Source organism: Artemia sp. Qi Xiang Cuo, chromosome 12 (genome assembly GCF_049724085.1).
Source record: "Artemia sp. Qi Xiang Cuo chromosome 12, ASM4972408v1, whole genome shotgun sequence".
In the NCBI taxonomy this organism is placed as follows: Eukaryota; Metazoa; Arthropoda; class Branchiopoda; order Anostraca; family Artemiidae; genus Artemia; species Artemia sp. Qi Xiang Cuo.
In genome coordinates this window covers 6,675,731-6,691,987 of record NC_142805.1, presented here as the reverse complement: position 1 = coordinate 6,691,987, position 16,257 = coordinate 6,675,731, and the positions used below count along the sequence as shown (strand labels likewise).

The window sequence follows — 16,257 nt, the reverse complement described above, 5'->3', positions numbered from 1 at the left end:
TTTTTAAAACAATAAAAAACTTTAGCGTAAAGAGCGAGGCGTTGAGGCGGGGACAGCCCCTTTCATATACGGAAAAATTTCTGTTCGTTTTAAGTTTTAATGTCGCTCCTTACTTTCAGTTTAAAAAACTTGTTTTTTTTATTTAATCCAGACAGTAACACAGTAGCCTATGTAAAAACAAGTTTCGTCTTTCTTAGACAGGCCGAAACAGGTTTTGAAATTCTCAATTGAAAAGAAATACTGAAAACCGTATGATCACATGTATTGATAGCCTTCAGGATACGGAGCTTAAAACCAAAGCAAAAAAAGGGACTTTAGAAACCTTTATCAATTTAAGGGACCAAAAGGAACTTTTACTCGATTTTAGGGACTATGTGGCAGCTCTGTTTTAGGCGTGTATTATCCTGGAACAATAGTTTATCTGAAAATGTTATTCTTCCATATTCACCTTTTGTTTTTTTTGGGATACTCCAAAGAAATTTCTCACTTTCATGACAACACACGCATACGTTTCCTATGATGTCTCTATAAGTGCTTGTTTCGTAGTTAAGATATTCGTCTTTGTGAGCATTCAATGCTGCGATAGCTCTTTCATGTGCTCATACTTTATTGAAGCAATTCTATATCACTAGTCTATTGACTATCACATTGCTGCTTATAAACTAACTCGCACTCCAAGAAAAAACATATCCTTATGCATCGAGTACCCGATTAAGGCGATCTCCTATTGGTTTCCTAGAGAGGGGAGGGGAATAAACGAGTGATGCTATCTCACCTTTCAATGTATTTTTGGCATCCAAGAAACCGAAAAAGCACCAGTCTGTTGGATGTTTAATTGGCTCCTCGAGCTTTTTCAGACTTAGATTTCTTAGCATTTCGTGAGGATGGAGCGTCTAAAGCTTATTATTCGAGATGTTTGATATGATATTTTGTGGTTTGACTCGGCTGGGAGTTATGACTTGTTTTTTTTTCCGAGCCACGTTTCTGGAGTGTTGGCTGAAACTTATGGTAAATTTTTTCGTTTAATCCGTAATAAAAGCTTTCAAGGAAACCTGACCAAAAAGCTTTAACGAAAGTAGAAAAAATGAATAACTCGTTTCTTTAAAAACAAAAATGAAAACTTACTTTTTAAAAAGGCCATTTTAACGCCAGTGACGTTGCGCTACGAGGGTGCTAGGTGACGTCAAGCGGAGGGGGTGGACGGCGTTGACCGGTTGGGACGGCTGCTGCTTCGTGATGATAAATCGTATCATCATCTTTCTGGTATTAGCATTCAAAAGTAGACAAGAAGACAAGCATGCTACTGTAGCAATTTCATAAGCAATATTTTGTCTACTTGCCAGAACTGTTACCTATGTAAAAATAATGCATTAACAGACAATGGAATCGCAAAAAAAAATAAAAGGGTATTGACATATAATATCTCTAACGAATATAAAGGTGAATTAGTGAAAAGCGAAGTGCCTAGGAACGTTAGTGGTGGTATTGATGGTGTACCAACAGATACACTCATCGAATCCAATAATAACAATGAAGAAACACTTAATGAGCCTTTAGAAGAAACTACAAAAAAATGTGTATGACTCAAAGTGGAATACTGAATATTGTGCTGGTTAGGAACTAATAGAAGAGAATAAGTACCCTGTCAAGAGAGAACATGATGAATTATCTTATGGAACAGATTCTGAACATTCAAAATGATAATAATAATATGTAATATTGCATGTGACGTTGTTTTATTAAAAGTGTTCCTTTGTACAATGTCGTTATGATTCTTTTATTTTTAAGATTAGAACCGTTAAAAGAGTGGAAGAAAATGTAAAAACTAGGCTAATGAGCAGTAAAAGAAAAAAGAAGTTGTTTGAAATTAATAAAATGTCTTTTAACTAAAATAGCTTGGTGTATGAGTATACTTAAAGCTGAAAAGTTCAAATTCGGACTGTTAATGGAGAGCACGAAAATGCAAAAAAAAACAATATTAATGAGCAGTCAAAGAAAAAAAAGAATCTGTTTGAAACAAATAAAACAAAGCCTTTTGACTAATGCGACTTGGTGTATGAGTATACTTAAAGCCGGAACCAAAGCTTAGGACTGTTAAAAGATTTCATGAAAATGTAAGAAAACAAGGTTAATGAGGAGTAAAAGAAAAAAAGGAGTCGTTTGATATTAATACAGTAAAGTCTTTTTGACTAATTTGGTTTGGTGTACGAGTGTACATAAAGCTGAAAAACTAAGATTAGGACCGTTACAAGAGCCTACAAAAATTAAAATACAAGGTTACTGAGCAGTAAAAGAACGTCGAAAAGCAGGTTCACCCTCATACCCTAGAAAGGTCAGCACCAAAAGACGGAGCCACATAATCTTACGCATTCGATCCAAAAATTTATAAAATCATGCTAAGATGAACAACATATGATGAATATAACATATTAAGAAGAAAAAAACAAGTGTAATAGCAAAAACAAATTTAACACACTATTTTTGAAAAACTAAATTACTAAAACTAAGACTAAAAATCGAACAACAACAAAAAATACCGAAGGTTAAAATTATGGAATTACAAAAAATAAGTAGTTAAACCTTAACAAACGGAAAACGACATGTTAAAAAGCTGTTAAATAGTAAAACACAAACAAAGAAGCATTAACTAAAGAATTGTGAACAATATGGTCGGCCTCAAATCAAAGAAAGGCCAACGCCCCTAAGATGAACTCTCATCATAGTCGTTCGGTCACAAAAGAAATATACTAAGATAAGAAAAAAGGAAACGGAATAAATTGAAGAAACTTGAAAAGCACGAAGAGCCAGCTCCCATAAAACGGAGGCACACAACCTAAATCCGATCGTTCCCAGTAATAATTCAAATGCGAAAAAGGCTTAAAATAAAGGAAGTTGAAAAAGCAGTGTAAACCCTGAAAGCGTCAGCACTCCAAGATAGAGTCCCATAATCTAGACTCGGTCAATCCGAAAAATAATAAAATATGAAAAAGGCTTAAAATAAAGAAAGTTGAAAAGGCACTGTCAAACCCTAAATCCTAGAAGGATCAGCGCCCTAAGACGGAGCCGTATAATTTAAGCCCATTCTATGCGAAAAATAATGAAAATATGAAGATGGCTAAAATTGAAGGGAGCTAAAAAGCACTCTCAAAGCACTTATAGAGACATCATTAGAAACGTATGTGTGCGTTGTCATAAAAGTGAGAAATTAAATTTCTTTGGAGTATCCGAAAAACCCAAAAGGTGGATATGCAAGAATAACATTTTCAGACAAACTATTGCTCAAGGATAATACAAGCCTAAAAGAGGGCTGCCACAAAGTCCCTAAAATCGAGTAAAGGTTCCTATTGGTCCCTTAAATTGATAAAGGTATCTAAAGTCCCTTTTCTTGCTTTGATTTAAATATCCGTATCCTGAAGGCTGGCTATCAATACATGTGAGTATACGGTTTTCAATAATTTTATTCCAATTGAGAGTCTTGGAATCTGTTTTGCCTTGTCTAAGTGTAAGGATGCCCCTACTTAATCAGGGCTAAAATTGGCAGCGTGTTATAATTGAGGCTTGCGTAAGATCGGTACTCAGGACCCAGTGACATCTGATATTTATTATGAAAGGAAATAAAAGGAAAATATTTGAACTCTAATTATTTTGAATACTTCTAAACCTCTTCTAGGTCCATGGGCGCCCATATGGGGGGGGGCAGGGGGGGGGCTCTTGCCCCCCCTGGCTGAATGATGCTGCATTATTTTTATGTTTTTGTTCTGAGATTTCTATTATATAGCATTAAAAGTAGCAATTAGACGAAATTTGCCCCCCCTGGAATTCAGCTTATGGGCGCCCATGTCTAGGTCTGTTGTCTAACATTCTATGGGTCTGCTTGTTCAATCCACAAATGTTTACCGAAAAAAAGAGGATTAAAATAATTCTAGGCTATCGAATGTTTTTAATTGAAAGAGTTACACTCGAATAGCTAGTCAAGTCTTGAGTTCTGGGGTATTAAAATCCTTTAGTTCAAATTATTGCTTCTCGAGTGAGCCAAACTAGGAATAACCGTACTTGATTAGTACTAATTCATTCCATTATCCCAATCCAAGATATCATATTGTTAGATCCTGTAAAAGGGATCTGTATTCCATTGACTTTTGATAAGCTTTAACTTCAGCAGGGTTAACTCTTAATTGAATATATCTAGACATAAAGGGCTGGAAATTCTTACTTTGACAATATTATTCCCTTTTTCCCTAACCTGTCTGTATAAACATTGAGGCCACCTTTGTATAAACAGTCGGTACGGGGTTAACGAAATGAAAGAATGACTAAAAAGAGAATAGGGTTCTCATCCGTATACACGTCAGAAGAATCCACAAGGGGGCAAGTAATGTTGTTGTTCGATAATTCCTATTTTCTGGGTGTAAGATCTTTATAAACGCCAAGTTCTAAGGAACACTAGGCTGGAAAAGGAAAGCACAAAAGGCTTTCTTAACGTTGACTTCTTGGTTAAAGTTCCTCCACTCTTTGAACCTTCGGTTATTCGAAGCTTCTTCTACAAGTTTGAATTTCTGGGAAGAAATTAATCTTAGCTTATTCTAACCTTTAAAATGCTGTCTTTTGTCTAAATGGCTCAAGCCCTGGCTAAGTGAAATATACTAACCAAATTATAAACCCAAATCATCAAATTATAATAAAATGTCTTGCTTGGACTTCAGCACTAGTTTTTATGTCTCCTATATACGTATTAAGTTTATTACTTAGCATGGTTTATCCAGGTGACAGAAATATTTCAGAAGTTTACTTCTTATCTGAATTTTTATCTTCAAAGTGGAATTCAGAATTCAATTGATAACTTAATTCAACACGGAAATGGGATTTTCTCGGTATGGTCTAAAGTGACGAAAAGGTTTAATATTATTATTTTAACTTTACATTTAAAGGAATTGAACCAAGGCAGATACTTGCCATAATTCGTTAACAAGGTTACTTACCAAGAGTTCCTTTCTAGTCCCTCTCCTCACAAGAATACCCCCCTTTTCTCTCCCCTGAGCGTTTTATTTATTTGTTACTTGATTCGTTTAGTGACCTTCCCTTGCTCCTTCAGCCAATCAAAATTTTTTGTTAAAAGGTAGTTTTTTTCCAGTATTTCAAGGCCTTGCGTTCCTTTTTGTTACATATCCAAAACTGGTCTATACTAGATCTTCAAATATGTATCACCCTGAGACTTTTGGTCTCGATAACCTGTATATAAATTTCTTAATTTTCTTAATATCAGTCCTACTGAAAGAAATCCTATTATATATATATAAAGAGTTTAAAAATGTTATAAATCGATGTCCAATAAGTTGCTACATCTTTCCCTTTTTCTTCTTGCAAGGATACTTATATTCAACAACCGTCATCACGGCCGACGGTTTAATCAAACCTTTTCTGAAAGTACACAGCAAGTAATTATCTAATTTTATTTTCTTGATATAGTTTACCCAATGCAACACACTAAGCCCAAATCTTTATAGGTTTACGTATACATTTTTAATCTACGGTTTTTTTTGTCGTATCGCGGCATCCAAAATCAACCCCTGCTCCTGTTCTGGCAACCACAGATAAACCAACTCTTTGATAACTTTAAGTTTAAAATTGAGCACATCTCTATTAAAAGGAAGAAATATTAGTTGACTTTTAGGAACAGCTGAATTTTATTTTCTTATTTGAACCTTTTCAAACTTTATTCACAATTTTTTTTTTAATTATAGTGAATACTCGAAAGAGTATTTAAAGGTGCCAAGAGGTCCAGTAACAATGAAAGACTTGAAAAATCAAAGGCAAATACATTCTACAATGAAAGAAAAAAAAATCTGTACCCGTTCTCTTTAAAAAAAATGCGACTTATGAAATTTCGAGCCTTTCGAACATTCTGAACTCATCTCCTTTGTCGGAGACAGAAAAATCACAAATTATTACTAGTTTAAGTTAGTGTATGGCTACACTAACTTAAACTAGTAATAACTTAAACTGTAAATTACAAGGAGTCTCTTACATAATTCCTATAATTCCTATCCAGTAGTTTACGGATATTCTCCTATGGGTATTATGTTTTAATCTCAACAATATTCTAGATCTTACTGGTAATGCATTTACTCTCATCAATTTTTCTTAGATGGTGCTACTACTATATTTTTATCAATGTGCATTGGTCACCATTCACGCTAAGTAGCAATTTTCCTGTGGTATCACTTAACCGAATGTGAAAGAGGTCACAAGGGAAAACATTATCTCTAAGAGTGGGGTAATTAACACTAACTTTATCTCATCTCAAACAGAGTTCATAATTTATACTACCTCTTCAACCTGGCAGTACATGTTTTCAAAGACACAACTTTGTTTTAACTTTTCCTAAGTATTCACAGTCTCCATGTGTGCTCCTAGGAAAAAGCTCGTATGCATAAAATTAAAGATTCCACTAATTAGTTTTTTGGTAGAATGATTTTAAATTGCTGCATCTGTTTCCTTTTTTCTGAATCGTCTATTGCATACAATAACCCTTCGAATAGGATCAACTGGAGATCTCTTAACCATTTTACAACAAAAGGAATTCCTAAATGGAATGGAATTCCATTGGAATTCCAATTCCAATTGAATTCCTTTGAATAATATTGGTTTGTGTTGGAACATACATAAAGTCATAAGGTAATTTTTCCTAATATTTTATGTTTCTTCTATGTATTTTTTAATCAATGAACATGTTTTAGCTTACTTTCCATTTTCATCTATGATGTATACATCATGCGTAACCATAGGATACGATTTAGGAGGAACATTCAGAAAAGAACTTGTATCGAATTGATAAAATAAAGCCTTTGAATAATATTGGTTGGTGTTGGGGTATACATAAAGTCATAAAGTAATTTTTCTCAATATTTTATGTTTCTTCTATGTATTTTTTAATCAATGAACATGTTTTAGCTTACTTTCCATTTTCATCTATGATGTATACATCATGCGTAACCATAGGAAAGGATTTAGGAGGAATATTCAGAAAAGAATTTGTATCGAATTGATAAAATAAAGCCTTTGAATAATATTGGTGGTGTTGGGGCATACATAAAGTCAAAAAGTAATGTTTGGAGTGGATAAAAGATGTGTACTCCAAGTTGAAAAATGGATTTTGGAGCAATATTAAGAAAAGAACATTTATTGAATTGATAAATCAAAGCCTTTGAATAATATTGTTTTGTGTTGGGATATACATAAAGTCGAAAAGTAGTGTTGGGAGTGGGAAAAAGATGTGTACTCCAAGATGAAAAATTGATTTAGGAGGAATAGTAAGAAAAGAAAATGTATTGAATTTATAAAATAATGCCTTTGAATAGCATTGTTGGGTGTTGGGATATATATAAAGTCAAAAAGTAATGTTGGGAGGGGAAAAAAATGTGTACTCCAAGTTGAAAAATGGATTTAGGAGGAATCTAAGGCAGCGCGCTAGCGCTGCCAAAGTAAAGAACGATATGGGCACAATGTGTTTTTATGCCATCCCCGGGAACTTCGTATCGAAGGAGTTGTCGTAGAAACTTTGAAAAGTGCTCATTCGGTTGGAAATTGGAGTGGCTAGTGCGCTTTTTAATAGACGAAAGTGATTTGAGGGCAACTAGCCCTCCCACGCTCGTCATTCCCCAAAACACACCTCGTCAAATTTTTGAGATAGCCATTTTGTTCAGCGTAGTTGATTTCCAGATAGAAAATATGTTTTTAGGGAGGACACTCCCCCATAACCCTCAGGGCAAGGATTATAAGTTATGCCCTGGGGGCATATAAGGTTTCTATTGAAATCTTTGTCGTAGAAACTTGAAAAAGGGCTCATTCGCTTTGAAATTCAAACGGCTAGTACCCTTTTTATTAGTCGAAATTGATTCGAGGGCAACTAACCCCCCTCTCACGCCCACCCACCTTTTCCCCAAACACATCCAATCAAAATATTTAGATAGCCATTTTATTCAACGTAGTTCAAAGTTTGGGAAATTAGGTCTTTAAGGATGACAACCCTCCCCCCAGAGTCCTCAGGGCATGGGCTGAAAGTTATGCTCTGGGGGCATATAAAGTTTTTATTGAAAGTGTTGTCATAGAAACTTCAAAAGGGCTAATTCAATTGAAAATTGAAAGGGCTAGTGCCTTTTTAATTGTTGAAAATGATTGGAAAGTGACTAACGCTCCTCTCACGCTCACCATTTTTCAAAACACATCCAATCAAAATTTTGATATATCCATTTTGTTCAACGTAGTTGAACGTTCTGGAAATTAGGTCTTTTAGGATGATAACCCCCTCAAAGCCCTCAGTGCAAGGGTTGTACGTTATACCCTGGGGGGCATATAACATTTATATAGAAAGTTGTTGTATAAATCATTGGCAGCGCGATCGCGCAGACTAAGTAAAGAACGGGAACACTCGAGAACCAGACAAGAAACGGGGACTAAGTAAAGAGGAGGACACTCCCCAACAACCCTCCGGGCAAGGGTTTTATGTTATGCCCTGGGGGCATACAAGAACGATGTTGGCTTAACGTATTACTTATTAATTTTTTTCCTTTAGAGCAGGGCACTTCGAGAACTAAAGAACTCCATTAAACACAAAATAAGCAAAAAATAAAATAATCCACCAAGCGTGAAACTACCACAAAGTAGCATCGATAAATAAATGAAACCCAAAATGAAGAGAAATTACAATAATTAACCGAGTCAAACTAAAAAAGAGTAGAAATTAACACAAGTTGGGTGCAAAACCCCTATGCCTTCCAAAGGCAGAACTAAATTTGTAAAAAAATACAAATGAATGTGCATTGTCAGTTTAATATACATATTACTAATATTATGTAATCAAAATGGTAATATTATTTGATTGATTAAAGTTATAAAAGCAAAAAATTTTATATTTTGTCAGTAAAGTACAAATTTTGTTCTGGCCTTGGGAAGGCATAGGAGTTTTGCGCCAGACTTATGAAAATTTCTGCTCGTTTTGAAATTGACTCGGTTAATTATTGTAATTTCTGTTCGTTTTCGGTTTCATTTATTTATCGATGCTGATTTGTGCTAGTTTCGCACTTGGTAGATTATTTGATTTTATTTTTGCTCATTTTGTGTTTAATGGAGCTCTTTACTTTTCTTTGAAAAACTTGTTTTGTGGAAAAAGTTTTTTTTAACTAATATTAAGAAAAGAACTTGTATCGAATTGATAAAAATAAAGCCTTTGAATAATATTGGTTTGTGTTGGGATGTACATAAATTCGAAAAGTCATTTTTTCTAATATTTTATATTTCTTCTGCGTATTTTTTAAGCAATAAACACGTTTTAGCTTACTTTCCATTTTCATCTATGATGTATACATCATGCGTAACCATAGGATAGGATTTAAGAGGAATACTAAGAAAAGTAATTGTATTGAATTGATAAAATAAAGCCTTTGAATAATATTGATTTGTGTTGGGCAATACATAAAGTCAAAAAGTAATGTTGGTGATGGAAAAAGATGTGTACTCCAAGTTGAAATAACGGAAATAGGAGGAATATTAAGAAAAGAACAAGTATTGAATTTATACAATAAAGCCTTTGAAATAATATTGTTTGGTGTTGGGATATACGTAAAGTCGAAAAGTAATATTGGGAGTGAAAAAAAGATGTGTACTCCAAGTTGAAAAATGGATTTAGGAGGAATATTAAGAAAAGAACATGTATTGAATTTTTAAAATAATACCATTGACTAATATTGTTTGGTGTTGGGGCATCCTCAAGGTTGAAATGTAAAGTTGGAGAGTGGAAAAAGATGTGTACTCCAAGTGGAAATGACGGATTTAGGAGGAATATTAAGAAAAGAACTTGTTCTGAATTGATAAAATAAAGCTTTTGAATAATATTGGTTTGTGTTGGGATATACACAAAGTCGAAAAGTAATTTTGGAAGGGGGAAAAAACATGTGTACTCGAAGTTGAAATAACGGATTTAGGAGGAATATTAAGAAGAGGGGGAAAAAAGATGTGTACTCAAAATTGAAATAACGGATTTAGGAGGAAAATTAAGAAAAGAAATTGTTCTGAATTGATAAAATACTGTGTTTTCCGACATGCTGAATCTGAAGTGTAATTCTCATGGAGATTGTTTGACCTTTTAGGGTTAATTTATACTAGGTACGTGGGCAAGCACATTATTTCAACTTGGAGTACATATTTCTATGTGTACTCCAAGTAAAATACATAGAACAATACTAAACAATATTATTCAATGGCATTACTTTATAAATTCTATACATGTTCTTTTCTTAATATTCCTCCTAAATCCATTTTACAACTAGGAGTACACATCTTTTTTCAAGTCCCAACATTACTTTTTGACCTTATGTATATCTCAACACCAAACAATATTATCCAAAGGCTTTATTTTATCAATTCAATATATGTTCTTTTCTTAATATTCCTCCTAAATCCGTTATTTCAACTTGGAGTACACATATTTTTCAACTCCCAACATTACTTTTCGACTTCATGTATACCCCAACACAAACCAATATTATTCAAAGGCTTTATTTTATCAATTCGATTCAAGTTCTTTTCTGAATATTCCTCCTAAATCCTATCCTATGGTTACGCATGATGTATACATCATAGATGAAAATAGAAAGTAAGCTAAAACATTTTTATTGCTTAAAAAACACAAAGAAGAAACATAAACTGTTAGAAAAATTACTTTTCGACTTTATGTTTAACCCAACACAAACCAATATTATTCAAAGGCTTTATTTTATCAGTTCAATAAATGTTCCTTTCTTGATATTCCTCCTAAATCCATTTTTTTAACTTGGAGTACAAATATTTTTCCCCTCCCAGCATTACTTTTCGACATTAAGTGTATCGCAACACAAAGCAATATTATTCAAAGGCTTTATTTTATCAATTCAGAACAAGTTCTTTCCTTAACGTTCCTCCTAAATACGCTATTTCAACGTGAACTACACATCTTTTTCCACTCCCCAACTTTACATTTCGACTTTATGCATACACCAGCACCGAACAATATTATTCAAAGGCATTATTTTATAAATTCAATAGATGTTCTTTTCTTAATATTCGTCCCAAAATCATTTTTAAACTTGGAGTACACATCTTTTTTCCCCTCCCAACATTACTTTTCGACTTTATGTATCCTAACACAAACCAATATTATTCAAAGGCTTTATTTTATCAATTCAGAACAAGTTCTTTCCTTACTGTTCCTCCTAAATACGCTATTTCAACGTGCCTACACATCTTTTTCCACTCCCCAACTTTACATTTCGACTTTATACATACAACAGCACCAAACAGTATTATTCAAAGGCATTATTTTATAAATTCAATACATGTTCTTTTCTTAATATTCGTCCTAAAATAATTTTTCAACTTGGAGTACACATTTTTTTTCCACTCCCAACATTACTTTTCGACTTTATGTATATCCCAACACCAAACAATATTATTCAAAGGCTTCATTTTATCAATTCAGTACATGTTCTTTTCTTAACATTTCTCCTAAATCCGTTACTTCAACTTAAAGTACACATCTTTTTCCACTCCAAATATTACTTTTCGACTTTATGTATACCCCAACACAAACCAATATTATTCAAAGGCTTTATTTTATCAATTCAATACAAGTTCTTTTCTTAATATTCCTCCTAAATCTTAGCCTATGGTCAAATATGATACATAAATCATAGATGAAAATGAAAAATAGGATGTTTATTGCTTAAAAAATACATAGAAGAACATGTTCTTTTCTTTATATTCCTCCTAAATCCATTTTTTCAACTAGAAGTACGGATCTTTCTTCCCCTCCCAACATTACTTTTTGACTTTATGTATATTCCAACACAAACCAATATTATTGAAAGGCTTTATTTTATCAATTCAGAACAAGTTCTTTTCTTAATATTCCTCCTAAATTCGTTATTTCAATTTGGAGTACAAATCTTTTTCCTCCTCCTAACATTACTTTTCGACTTTATGTATATCCCAACACAAACCATTATTATTCAAAGGCTTTATTTTATCAATTAAGAACAAGTTCTTTTCTTAGTATTCCTCCTAGATCCGTTATTTCAACTTGGAGTACACATCTTTTTCCACTCCCCAACTTTACATTTCTACCTTATGTACACCCCAACACTAAACAATATTATTCAATGGCATTATTTTATAAATTTAATTCATGTTCTTTTCTTAATATTCCTCCTAAATCCATTTTTCAAATTTGAGTACACATTTTTTTTCCACTTCCAACATTACTTTTCGACTTTATGTATATCCCAACACCAAACAATTTCATTCAAAAGCTTTATTTTATCAATTCAATAAATGTTCTTTTCTTAATATACCTCCTAAATCCGTTACTTCAACTTAAAGTACACATCTATTTCCACTCCCAACATTATTTTTCGACTTTATGTATACCCAAACAAAAATTAATATTATTCAAAGGCTATGTTTTATCAATTCTATACAAGTTCTTTTCTTAATATTCCTCCTAAATCCTATCCTATGATTAAGCATGATATATAAATCATAGATGAAAAGGGAAAGTAAGCTAAAAAATTTTTATTGCTTAAAAAATGCATAGAAGAAACATCAAATATTAGGAAAGATTACTTTTCGACTTTATGTATATCCCAGCACAAACCAATATTATTCTTAGGCTTTATTTCATTAATGTTGCAGCTCTTTACTTTTAGTTGAAAAATATCCATTGTGGAAAAAAAAGTTTCTGTCATACTAATAAATAAAACATTAGAACTAAGTTCACAGAAAATTTGGGCTTGAACAATTATTGGACTTTATTTCTGCTCATCTTTGATTAAAATGTAGCAGCTCTTTATTTTTAGTTAAAAAATATCCTTTGTGGAAAACACATTTCTGTCATACTAATAAATATAACATTGGAACTAAGTTTATAGAAAATTTATGCTTGAACAATTATTGGAGTTTATTTCTGCTCATCTTTGACTTAATGTAACAGCTCTTTACTTTTAGTTGAAAAATATCATTTTTGGAAAACAAGTTTCTGTCATACTAATAAATATAACATTAGAACTAAGTTTACAAAACATTTACGCTTGAACAATTATTGGACTTAATTCCTGCTCATCTGTGATTAAAATGTATTAGCTCTTTACTTTTAGTTGAAAAATATCCTTTTTGGAAAACAAGTTTCTGTCATACTAATAAATGTAACATTAGAATTAAGTTTACAGGAAATTTACGCTTGAACAATTATTGGACTTTATTTCTGCTTATCTTTGATTAAAATATAGCAGCTCTTTACTTTTAGTTGAAAAATATCCTTTGTGGAAAAAAGTTTTTGTCATACTAATGAATATAATATTAAAATGGGCGCTCAAACAAGGCAGCAGAATATTTTTTTTTTGAATAGTTTAACGTACTATAATAGTCCTTTTCATCCAACTTAAATTGCAACAAAAAAATTATCTCTGTTTGGATTTGATGTGTAATCAAACAGTTTGTGATTACGAAGTGGAAGTAGGTTAAGCATTTTTATATTGTTGCTTTATTTAAATGTTGTAAGTAGGAACCTATCATGAGCTCCCACGAGAACACATGTGCTGCCATCTACAATTAAGTCTAACGCCGACAGGTTATAATTTATTCAAGGATTATCGCTCCACGAACGAGTCAATGCCCCCTTTTTTCAAGGTCGATTTATTTGTTGTTTTCAAGTGTATTGACTCCGGGGTGAAGTTTGCACATGCGCATTAACAGTGGGGGAAATGTATTGATCTATAACTCGTGACGGGGCACCATATATGGGCATAGAATACTGAACGAACACCGTGCTGTCATTTACAATTGAGTCTAACTTCGAATGGGACTCCATTTATTCATGGCTTATTAATGTCTAATGGATGATGTCAAGGTCGATTTATTTTTTGTTGTTGTTGTTTGTCCAGGTGTAAAGACACTGGAAGTGATTTACATAATCGCTAGGGGGAATGTATTGATCTAGGGGAGAGAATTTCCGAGAACTTGATTTACATAATCGGTGGGGAGAAATTTTTGATCCAGCAATAGGAAACAGGAAGTACATGCCTCCTTCTAAGCCAATCAGAGAGTCGGTTAAATCTCCTTCTAAACCAATCAGAGACTCGCTTACATATGGTGTCCCCAATTACATCGCAATTTGCTCTTGAGATTTCATATATAACGGACATGCGTTGTGATTAAACATTCAGAAAGCTCTGTGACACTAAGGATATAACAATAAATATTATTGATTTGGATACTCTGGATACATCGATTAACAATGTGAGTTCTGTTTAGTACATTTTCATTCTTTATTTTCAAATAAAATCATTTTACATAGCCCTCACAATATATTCAAATTCGGGTAACCCCCCCCCCCACAATATAAACTTCACTATATATTGTTTATACTCGCTAGAAAGCTTAAAATATGTTTTTTTTATCATGTATACCCCCCACTGTTTACGGCTTTCATTCTTTCATTGGAAATAATTCTGTTTTTGAACTCTTCTTTTGACAGCCAACTTCTGTAAACCCTTAGCTATTAATATACCGTTTCCATTTAAGCCGCCGCTAACTTGACTTAAACATTTTCGTAATTATTTCAACAGGTGATAATTACTGTCACCCTTTTAAAGTACATCCGGCCTCATAATCCTTACGTTAGCGGCTTAACCAAAAGGTTTCACAGAAAAAAAGGATACTTTTGATCAAATTAACATCAGAGCCTCTTCATCGCAAATTTGGGGGGGGGGGGTTGGAATTGTTCAGAGGGGATGGATGTCAGTTTCATGTAATATTCATTTTCAATTTTGAGTACTCAGTGTTTATATGGGGGAGAGGGGGGAAGGGGGCAGTGCGTCGCTTCTAGCAGCTTCGCTGCAAGGTGAAATCAAACTGTTTCCCCTTGTTAACCGCAAGGGGATGGATTCACTGTGTAGACATGTACACCCTTTGCAAAAAAAACTAATGTAGTCATTCCTATATATATATAACCCTGAAGTTTAGTGTTTGGTTAGCTTTTATTTATACCCTATTTATCAGGTTGGCTATTTTGAGATCTAGATTTTAAATCATTGGCTTAGATTTGATGCATCTGCTGGCCCTAAGGAATAATAATAGTTTTTTTCAATTTATTTTCTAAATTGTAAAAATAGAATTTCTATGCTTTTCGGGTTTTTGTTTCTCACAAGTTGTGTATTTAATTTTTTCTCTAAATGGTAAAAATAGGAGCATTTCTGACTATCGTAAATTTAATCTTTTGCTTTGCTGAAAAGGGGGGAGTGGGGCTTCTTTGAAACAAATGCTTTCTAGACAAAATTATGACTAGGTTAGGTTTCTTGGGAGTACTAATTTTTATTCTGTGAAAAAGGGGTAAATTATTTCAATACTAACTTTTTTCTCTTCTTTGAAGGACAATAATGAAGAATGTATTGCCTCTCCTCCACCTAAGAGGGCAAGGGAGGATGAGGTTACTCTTTTAAGACCGTCAATTATCAAATACACTGGCCCATCCAACCCCCATTTTGGCTATTCCAGACCAACGCTGCCTGCGCAAACTACATCCTCAACGCAAGCCCCAGACGATCGAGCTGTCGCTCAACCTGACGTCACTGTCAGAAAGTTAAAAAGAGATTGGACGGCTGCACACATGATTGCAAGCCCCAGTGATCTAACCCCTCAAGCCCTTGACTTCGCTGCCCCACCTACACAAGGTCAGGAGGTTGCCCTCCAGCATGCGTTTCCTGGGCCCTATTAAATAGTGGAAATTGGAAATTGGGAGGGGGGGGTGTTTGAAGAAAATCAAAACCTTTTATGTCATTAGATTGTATTAAGATTGTATTAAGTTGGAACTTTCAGAATATATATATATAGAGTAGAAAGAAGTAAATGCTACTGCTAAGCAGCACGTTTTTTTAATAATAATAATCAAATTTTTTAAAAACAGGGTGATTTAGGCACCTTGAAAATAAGCTATTTTTCATTTATAGGTTGTTCTAGTTCCATACTCACCATCTCCCCCCTGCTCGTCAGTTGGAGAAGGAGAGGAAGCGCCTATGGAGCTCTACAACAACAACAATGAAATATCTCAGCAAGTCAACGTTAATTCACTTGAATTTATTCCTGATAACATTGATGGCTTTTTAAGTGATTTTTTTTAAATGTTGATAATAGCACAGTTGGGCAGGATTTAAGAGACTTGAGTCCAAACAC

The 16,257-nt window shown here is 33.5% G+C and overlaps 1 protein-coding gene across 1 annotated transcript in view; it reads right to left on the bottom strand.

The window, feature by feature from the left end:
• LOC148945711 (uncharacterized) overlaps positions 1-875 on the bottom strand; it is a 39,302-nt gene extending 38,427 nt beyond the window's left edge. Inside the window, exon 1 of the mRNA XM_089098253.1 lies at positions 776-875. Coding sequence (XP_088954379.1) covers positions 776-875 — 100 coding nt within the window. The remainder of the gene's footprint in view (positions 1-775) is intronic.
• Positions 876-16,257: the final 15,382 nt, after the last annotated feature.